This window comes from Anopheles nili, chromosome X, assembly GCF_943737925.1.
Source record: "Anopheles nili chromosome X, idAnoNiliSN_F5_01, whole genome shotgun sequence".
In the NCBI taxonomy this organism is placed as follows: domain Eukaryota; kingdom Metazoa; phylum Arthropoda; class Insecta; order Diptera; family Culicidae; genus Anopheles; species Anopheles nili.
In genome coordinates this window covers 7,107,945-7,117,805 of record NC_071293.1, presented here as the reverse complement: position 1 = coordinate 7,117,805, position 9,861 = coordinate 7,107,945, and the positions used below count along the sequence as shown (strand labels likewise).

Below are 9,861 nucleotides of genomic sequence, written 5' to 3'. Positions count from 1 at the left end.
TAGAAAACGCCATTTAAGTCCCGTTGTATTTAAGTAAGCAGCCACACCCTGACGAGCCTTCAAATGCATCGAGCGCTTGATCCGACGGTGTTAACGCACACCGGCAAACAATTTATCTTCTCGCGCGCGCGCGCGCGTCATAAATATTTCTCCAACAAATCATTTGTCATCCGATCGATTTCCGAAACCGGCAAATTCACTAACTGCGGTCTCCATCGCGTAACGGCTAGAATGTGATAAAATGAGCTGCCGAACAGACAGTTAAAAATTGCAAAGAAAGAAAAAAAAAAGGGAAAGAAAAAGGGTTGCACACAGACAGGCGCGGGAAAATGCACGAGGGCCCGACGTTAAAAGGTTCCGCGAACCATAATGAACCACCCTGCAGCAAAGCGGTCATTGTCGAGCGTAAAGGGTTTTCTTGCCTTCGACGTGTCCCTTTTTTGACACACGCAACAGGGCTCGAAACCCGGTTGCGAGTTGCGGCGCTGCCTGACAGCTCCGAAATAATCGACATGATTGATTTGCCGTTCGTTAGGGACTTTTAAAGTGGCAAGCATGTCGCGCGGTAATTGCACATGCACGGCAAAGGGGCCCCTGTTTGGCGTGCTTTTTTTTTTTTGGCTTTCTCCCTGAACCGGGTGGAAACTCTCAGCTTCGGCAAGGGAAACCCGGGACCGGCAAACGCGGCCACAGGGATAGGGCGGAATAGACCGTGGTAATGTTGTTAGCACGTTTTGGGATTTGTTTTTTCGGCATTTAATTTAATTCGAAACGATTTAACAACCAGCGAGCGCGTTGTGGTGAAGTCAAAAGAGCAACAGCGCGGTACGGTGGTGTCTGAGCCGTAAACAATAAAATTAAATTTATCGGGAGAGAGAGAAAGAAAAAAAATACGTCATCAATGTCATAGATCAAATAATGTGAGAGCTAACATTTACGATTTATTTGTTTTTCTTCTAAATCCGGCTTAGACAGCGATTCAACTCGAAGTACTAGCGGTTTACGGCCGATTTTTGTGCGAAAGACTTTACGTTGCAGAATGCAATAAGGATATTTTGGTAGTAATAAAAGGACGCATTGAGGCATATTTTAAAAACAATCGCTTGACAGCTGTCATACCTCCTTTCGGTTGAAAGGTTCTTAACAATTCGACGCTACTCTCTACAGCTCGTCCTTTTCCACCGTTTAACGATGACGCACAAAAGGAAAAACCCTCCCAATGAAGCGATGCAATTATCAACCAATGAATGTAACGATTGACTTTCTTCAACCACCTCGAAGCCAGATGCGGGCCAGCTCGGGACGTTCGTTCCGCCGGATCATTTACCATCCCGGCTCATCCTAACGAAGCTTGAAGAAAACACACATTTTCCTCGCATCCCGACCGATTACGGCATTCGATTAGCGTCCTGCCGCCGGTTCGGCTCGCACGCTCCCCGTCAATTAGTCAAACATTGAGGAATTATCAGCAAAAACACACATCCTCGCGAGCATCCCGGGGCACCAGCAAGCCACCACTAGAGATGATTATTTACCGCACGAAAAACGGCTTATTAGCGGGAACGGCTTGTCAACCCAGGGACCACTCCGTCACGTTTGATGGTGCTATAGAAGCACATTCGTTCCGGGTGCCGAGTGGCTTTTCGGGGTTTTGTGAGTGTCGCAATTTTGTTCTTTTCTTCTCTCCGTTTCTCAGCTTGCTGCTGCACTTCGCAAACGCGACAAGCGACCCCTATCAGACGGTCGATCGGTAAAATTCCCATCCTCCGGTGCCCAAAAGCACCCTTCCGGAGCGTCTTACAAGCGACAAAAGGAGAACAAACCGTCCCAAGGGGTTGGGATTTTCTGTTCGCTTTTACTTCGATCAAACCCCCCCCCAGCTTACCAGCTAGGATTAAACGGCGTGCGGTGGGAAAAAAAGCAAACGGGTGCCTGGCTTTAGCATCGATTATCGACGAAAAGGCCCGCGTACTTTTTTTTGTTGGTCCGTATTTTCAATTTTATTTCATTGCATTTTCCACCACCGTGCAAGGGGATTATGGCCGGGTGACTTGATTGATTTGATTGATGGTCGCGACCCGCGTTGCGAATCCTTGCAGGGGTTTTCCGCGATGGGACGAAAAGTCAAGCGGGGTTTCTTTCGCATTCCAGGTGGCATTGGGCTTTTTCATTTCCCGCTGCAGGACGTTCAAGGCAGCACCCATTCGCGCAATTAGGGTGGCTAATTAAAAGCACCGGCAGTAAATAAATCGAACGAACGCAAAAGCAACTACATTGCCCCAGCAGAGAAGGCTACACGGTGGCACTTTGTGTCTCGATTTCCGTGCGCCACTGGGCGGTTAAAAAATGCTCGAAACGCGCGACCATAAAAGCCAGACTCTGGTCCGATTATCGGGCGACCCGAGTTCCGGCCAGCCGATGATTGAATTTCCCCACGCACACCGGACGCCGGGAAATCGCTTGCACCCCCCCCCCCTCGGTACCCGCACACTGCCCGGGGCCGTAAATTTAACGGCGCCAGCTTTATGCTGCCAATCAGTTTATAGTGATTTTTATGCACGCCAAAAGCGCGCCGAAAACTACCGGCACGGCATTCAAACTCACGTACGCGCACTTAAAATCAGCCTGCAATCTCGGTGATGATGGTGCGATGGCTCCGTGTAAGCCAGCGGGTGGGTGGGTGGTGTTTTGGGAGGCTGTGTGTGAGTGTGTGTTGGATGTGAAGCAACTCACAATTGGCCTGGTCTGGCTGTGGCACGAAGCTGCGGAACGGGTTTTTGCGGACAAAACCATAAACATGCGCCCGGGGTGGGGGGTTGGGAAAAGTCGGGAAAATTGATTCGTATGCGGCACGCGGCACCACGGTTAAGGGAGGGGGGGTGGGGAGGGAAGGGGGATGTGGAAATCAAAACGCCAGGCGAACATCGTCACCGACACAATGTGCGCCGGCGGGAGTCCGATCGGAATCGGAAAACTCCTTAAAACACTCACCCTCAAACCAACGGGGGAAAAGGGTTGCACTGCGGAATGCTGTTTCGGTCGATTCAAACCACCCTTCAACCCTTGTTTCGATGCCCAGTTTTTACGATGTCCCGATTTTATTTGCCATTACCCAATCGGGAAGGCATCAGATTTACTGCCCCTGATTCCCGGGGTGTTTCTGGGCTCCCTTTAAGGGATGATGGTGAGCGGAGGGGTGTAGACGGGGGGGGGGGGGGGGGGGCGGAAGGGAATGGTAGAGGAAAAGAGGGTGGCCCGCGCACTTTATGATTCACTGCTCCAATGCACTCGAGTGTGGTGTGAAAGCGCTCTGTTCGCTCCGAATACAAGCAGATCGACGTGAAAACCTTAATAAGACCTTAATAAGGGTGGAAGAGTTTTTGAAACCAAGTGTCGATGTAGAAGGGGGCACCAAAACGTCCGCGCTTGTGACGTCGTACAAAAAGTTGTCTTCCCCATCCACCCGGCCCTCTCAAGGTGGTGATGAATATTTCAGAACCCAAAACCGATCTAAAAACGCCAAAACACTCCGATTGGAGTTTGGTGCAAAGTTTGCCGCACGGGAAACTACCAACTGACGGCATGTTGGCAGGACGTTCACCACCTCGACCGGGCGCGATCAAACAGTCACTGAGGAACCATGGCGGTGTTGCCAAGATTCAGGCGCTGGCTGGTGGACCTCTTCACCGAACAGGACTTGTTCCGGCCGTACGAGCTGCTAGTTGCCGGCGTTGGCTTCTACCTGCCAGCTAGCTTCCGAACGACCCGGATTCGACTGCTGTTCGCATTAACACGACTCATCATGGTGTGTCAGTACGCAATCTGGGCGGATCGGTTCTACCTCTCGCTGCTAGACATCCACGACGACCCTGGTAAGGCGTTGCAGTACACCAACTCCTTCCTGACGCTCTCGATGATGCTCGGGCGGATGTTGGTTGTGCACTGGTACCGACTTGATGTCGAGCGGATAATGGCATTCCTCCGACGGCAACGGCGTGCTATGCCAATTTCTGAGAGAGAGGTGTCGTACCGACGCATCGTTGGGCTTGCAGGTGGTTTCCAGCTCATCGGGATACTCGACCGCGTGTTAGTTTGCTTCTCTACACCATACCGGCAGCTATTGTACGAGGTACCAGCAAACATGGCCGCTCTTGGACGTCCAGCTAGTGTCATCGTGCAAGCGATCTCGTTTGACTTCGCCACCCGCTGGGCTGCTGCCTACAACGTGTCTCTTACGGGTATGAATTCGCTCATGAGCGGACTTCACGATGAGCTGGCGGATATCGCGCGTGATTACGGGAAGCTGTTGGATGTTGAGGACCTACCTGGTGCGACCTGGACGCGGTTTGTCACTCGCACGACGCGTGTCGTCCGTCGGCATGAAGCGTTTCTGGAGCAACTGAACATGTTAAAGCCATTCTTATGTACCGCCTTCTTGGTGATGTTCTACTCGGCCGCTTTATTTCTAGCCATCGGAACTCACCAGATCACGTCAGCTACCAACGGCTTCAGTATGTACCACATCGTGCTGGGGGGCTACCTGTGTACACTGCTCATCGAGTGCTACCGTTGCTGTCAACTGGTCGATCAGCTGAATGACTTGGTAAGAACCTCCAGCCCGAGAACGCAGTAGTGGTGAGCTCACTTGATGGGTTTTCACAGAACAAGCAGATCGGTCAACAGCTGTATGGGCTAGAGTGGCCTCTGGAGTTGCGTTATTCACCGCAAGATGATCGCCTATATCGACAGACCCGCTCGTCGCTGTTGATCATGATGAGCAGCTCACAGAGAAGCCTCGGTATCACCTGCGGCGGCATGTTCGAGATGTCAAGTGAAGCTTTCGCCAGTCTCATCAAGATGATCTACACCTTGGTGCGCTTCCTGAGTGACACCCAGAATCTCACCTGAGACCCTCGAGACAGTTGTTAGACGTCAGGATCCTTGCCTGCTTTATGATGTGCAATAAAACCATCTCGAGCTCGTTCATTCTCGCCATTATTACCAGTCTCTAATCCGCTCGAGATGCTTTCTCGCAGCGCCTGCAAGAGACTATAGTCCGCCACAATAGAGCCAATAGACCTGCTCGGTGTTTTGGGAGAACGTAGACGAGCAGCAATTAGCACCGCATGCGGTCCCACTAAAACAAACACGTGCCGCTCCAGGGTGCGCTGGATGCTGGCTGAAGTGAGCACACGCGTGGCGAGAAAGCTGAGGACGCCCGGGCGTTATGGATATTGTTTGGCTTAATGTTTTGTGTACGAAATCGGCATCAGCTTTGTGCTTCGATTGGTGGGAAGGGTTTTGAAAACGTCGTTTAGAAGCTCACGACATCGTAACGCCTGCCACCCGAGGGCGTCCATCCGTCGGCTCATTGTGTTGGCAGTTTCTCCAGGACATTCGAGATCTTCCGATTGTAGCACTCCAGACGTTGCCTCGTTGTCGCGATTGGCTTCTGGCGTTGCTCCGTTTTCGCTCCAATACCTCTTTTGTCATCCTTCGCATCCTCCCGAACACCGTGATGTACATTAATTCAAATCGCACTTTTATTGGCGTGATACTCAGACCGGCCATTCAGGGCGTTTAAGATGGCGCACCTCGTTTTTTTTTGTTATCGACGGATGGTAGTAAAAAACTTAATACCCTCTCGAGATTCCTACCGAAAAAAAAGGGAGCAGGCGATAAGCAACGCCTGCTCAAGACCGGGCAGTCCTCAGGTGGCCCCTGAGGTCGGGTGTTGGGCCAATCACCTTGGTAATGAAATCATTTTTCATCAAACAAACGAACAGGAAAAAAAAACCCCAACGAGCTAAGAGGGGGGCCCAGATCGGCACTTAATTTTGGGCCCGCTTCTGGATCGGCCGCGGGCATCTGAAATCCCTCGCGGTTTCCCGAGACACTGCCTTTCGTCTGGCCAGATTTACTGCCAGCTTCTGTAGGATGGCATTAATCCTTTTACTTTCCGCGGGGCGTTTAAGTTATGTTTTATTTCGCCTTATTTATGCTTCGTGGTTCTTTTTTTTTCTTCTCTCTCCTTTCTTTACCTCGCTCATCCTGCCGAGCAGTGTGTCCTTTGTTTTGTGTTTTTCTGTTTTATTTCGTGCAGAACCCGTGCGGACCCGGGGAAAGATTTTATCACCCAAGTAGCCTCCAGGACCAGCAAGACCAGCACCCGGTGTTGGCAGGATGAGATGGGCAGAGAAAAACTCCACCACCGAGGGCTGCTGCTCTGCGGCGAGTGCGTTGATCGGGCCAGAACCGAGGCGATCGTAAAATTTTACTCATTTTTAAGCCCGACCGCCGCAGCTCGACGCGAATAACGACGCTCCGGACCAGGCCGCCTGGACCGTACGCTAATATATTCCAGCCCGGAGGCACTTATGCGTGCTCAAGGATGCCGGAACCAAAGGAACCAGGAACCAAAGGAACGTGCCGGTGGTGGCGATGGCAACAAGCGGGGCCGCATCTTTTCAAATATTAAATTATTTGCATAAAAAGCCATCCGGACTGGGTGCGGTTGACGAATCTTTACGATTGGCGGTGTTGCGTGGCGAGCGCGAAAGGGTTTAATGAAAATTGGACGAAAATACTAGAAGCGAAGAGAAGAGAAAAAAAACCATCCTGTTTCACAGCACGCTCCTGTCAAAGTGACAGTTGGGGTGGTTCTAGGGCTGGTGGGGTGGGAAAGAAAAGGAAGATTAAGTGGCCCTTTCGTTTCGATAATATTTTTATTTTCCTCCAACCCACGCTCGGGTGATGCAAATTAACACGTTGGCTTCATTTCATCGGACCTGCACACGCCAGCATCGAGGTGTTGTCTCAACCCGAGAGAGCTAAGCAACAAAAAATAGCTTTATCCTAGAAAAACAATCGAGCAAGCGGTTTAATACCAACCATTGCACGTAAAGGCGAATTTCGGGTGATGGAACTAAAGCGCACAAGAGCCACCTGCGACTCGCTTAACTCCCGGAAAAGCGCAATAACTCCACAGCCATCCAAGTCAGCGCTCGTTTTTCCGGGAGCGTTGGCTGTCGATTTCATTTTTCCTTCCCCCAAAAGAAAGGGCCCAAATGCTTTATAGTGGCTCCTTTTATGGGTGCCCAGCACGCTGCACTTGAATCCTTTTTTTTCTCTCTCTCTTCCATCCCGCAGGGCGCTACTGGTGCTGCACTCGGAAATGGATGCGTTTATGTGTTATGGTTGCCGGCTTCAGCTCGGCTCCGGGAGGAGGGAAAACGGAAAGTGTTCGCGTGCGGCCAGTTCGCGGGCACTCGCACGAAGGTAATCAAACAATAGCGCTGTATTTCGTCCCTTTTGTCCGGCGGCTCAGGACGGTCAGGATTTTTACTGCATTTTTATCATCCATTTCCCAGGGGGTGGGTTCTTGAGGTGTGGCCGGGTTGGCGCTTTGAGTGGGGGTGTGTTCGCATCTCGGTGGCCGCTGCCGATCTGGGTTTGCTTTTGTTTTGCTTTTTTTTTTGTTTTTCATTTTTCGCAGCTCACGCGGCATCTTTCGATTTTCCGGCGATTTTCCTCGTCCATTTTGGGTACGCGCTCATCATCGCTCTTTTACGACCGGTAAATGATTCGGAAAACGCGCCGCCGGCTCGCCCTGCATTGCTAAAGGGGTGGTAGAAAAAGGGTTGCCTGAGACGTCCCCGAACAGGACGGTGACCCCTCCCTTCCCCGCCCCTCCCGTTTACCTCCCTTAGATGCAGTTTAGTTTTTTTTTTGTGCTTCCCCCTTCGGTGTTCACGTCCACTCGCCTAAACAAAGCAAAAAAAAAAAAACACATAAATGAAACGTCGAAGACGTTCGCTTACTTTTATCTACGCGAGCGTGTGTGTGTGTGTGCATGTTTTATTTGCAGTTGATACATTTTTTGTCTTCACCGGCGTGGTCGGCTGCGTTCCTCTGAATTCATTATCGAGTTTGCTCTGCTTCGGCTGACCATGCAAGAGATTATTGAACGGGGCTTTTCCGGGTGGGTAAAGGGTTGGCTGACAGAGGGAGCGCACCAGCGGAGCGGATAAAAAAAAAAACCAAACACAGCGGGACCGGTAAATGAGTAAAATTTTACGACTTTCGAAGCAGTGCCAAAATGTAAATGACACACAGAGAGCGAGCGAGAGAGAATGAGCGCAGCGGTTGAAGACAGCTAGAAGAGAACGAAAAACGAATAAAATATGAATGCGCCCCAAAACGCAACTAGTGCAAGGATGAGACGTAGAAGCAGAGACAAGGCAAGGGCAAAAAAAAAATCCCCGAACCACGATAGCGGGTTAAGTAATAAAATAAATATGAAACGCGGCGAAGAAAAGAAAACTCCCTGCACTTGGTGACGGATTGGGGAGGGAAGGAGGTGGAAAACGCCCCGCCCGGAAAAGCGCCCCGCGTGGCGGTGACCATCGGGGAAAAAGAGGTAACGAAAAAAAAAATGCCAAAATGAAATCGTAAAAAACGGAAGCAACGCCAACGACCACCGGCAGGACAATCGAAACGCTGATGAGACCGGTTCGGTTGCGCGTGTCGGAGTAATATATTTATTTTATTTTATTATTAACCTTTTTTTCGCTCCAGCCCTTTTCCTGGTGGGCCCGCGCAAAGAAAAGGGCCCCATAAACGCGGCTCGGCAGCGTCACTGCGCTAATGATGATTACGGCCAGGCCTGCGAATGGGTTGCTAAACGGCGTCGCGAATCGAGCTCGGAGTCATAAACACAGGCAACCCCGCGGGAAATTACGCCGTTTGACCGGTTAAAACCTGGGTTGGCCCATTTGTGGCCTCCGGTGACCATGTTGGATCTACGCACGTAAAACTGGTGTCCAAAATGTGCTACCCAGAAGTTGCGTGTTAGCGATCACAGCTCAGATGTTTCACTCGATTTTGCATTATTTGCATACACGTCATGCGCCAGTCCGCAGAAGTAGAAATCAAACGTATCGGAAACCGCAGTTGCTGTGTACTCGGGAGCGTGCTAATGCTTTGTTTAAACTGTGACGAATGGATTGGATTAAATAAACTACATCAGCAAACAGATAACGTAGCATGTCTGTTGTATCTAGCGTGTGCGTGACTCAAGTAGCTGATAAGAAGACGTTAGTTCAAACTTAAACGTACGACGCCTTACACTAATCGATTCAAACACCTATCATGTTCGCTTCATTCAGCTCCATCGCACCCTGACCTTGGGGTGAGTGAAACAGCGCGGGTTGTTAATTTTAGAATGGAAAGACCGGTTAGGAGACCCCGCGGGAGTTATCGTCTGACGCCATAGATACGCCGCGTGTGACGTTTTGGCGAAACAACCGGATCTGAGAGTCACTCTCCTCGATGAGGTTCCTCAGGTTTCGAGAGAGCGCTATGGCTCTGACGCTCAACGTCTAGAGAGCGATGCTGGTGATCCATTCGGGGATCATCATGTAGATCTTCTCGCGTTTTCGACGTTTGCCGGACGAACCATGTGGGGAGTTTGCTGGTGTTTCGTCTGACGTTGTTCCCCATTATCTTGAGCGCCAGCGGACGCTCCGATTACGAGACCGGGAATTCTTTCCACGTCGAACTTGATCGTGCCCCGCTCTCAGTGAGCGTTTGTGTAGGCTTGACTCTCTCTCTCTCTCTTTCTCTCTATTTCTCGGTGCTGTTTAACGTTGCGTGTTTCGCTGGTCAGCTGTGGTGGGGAGCCTCTAGAGGGTAAGCGAGACCACCTACAAAACCCCCACAGTTAAAAAGAAAGAGAGAGAATAAATTGGGGGGACTTGAAAGTGAAGTGGAAGCTGACACCATTGGGTCGGCATAAATTCTCACGCCAGTTCGAGTGATACTGTTGATCAGCTTGGGTGCGTGTATTTCGCGACCCTCAAC

The 9,861-nt window shown here is 50.8% G+C and overlaps 1 protein-coding gene across 1 annotated transcript; it reads left to right on the top strand.

Annotated features, from left to right (window-relative positions):
• Positions 1-3,640: 3,640 nt before the first annotated feature.
• On the top strand, positions 3,641-4,908 carry LOC128728595 (uncharacterized). The gene is made up of 2 exons (XM_053822222.1): positions 3,641-4,603; positions 4,663-4,908. Exons 1-2 carry the CDS (start codon positions 3,641-3,643, stop codon positions 4,906-4,908), a joined length of 1,209 nt encoding a protein of 402 aa, XP_053678197.1.
• Positions 4,909-9,861: the final 4,953 nt, after the last annotated feature.

Bases quoted from the DNA above. Each gene is read 5' to 3' on its own strand.
- LOC128728595 (XM_053822222.1), top strand. From the start codon at position 3,641: ATGGCGGTGTTGCCAAGATTCAGGCGCTGGCTGGTGGACCTCTTCACC. The intron at 4,604-4,662 runs GTAAGAACCTCC...GGGTTTTCACAG, and splicing joins TCGATCAGCTGAATGACTTG to AACAAGCAGATCGGTCAACA.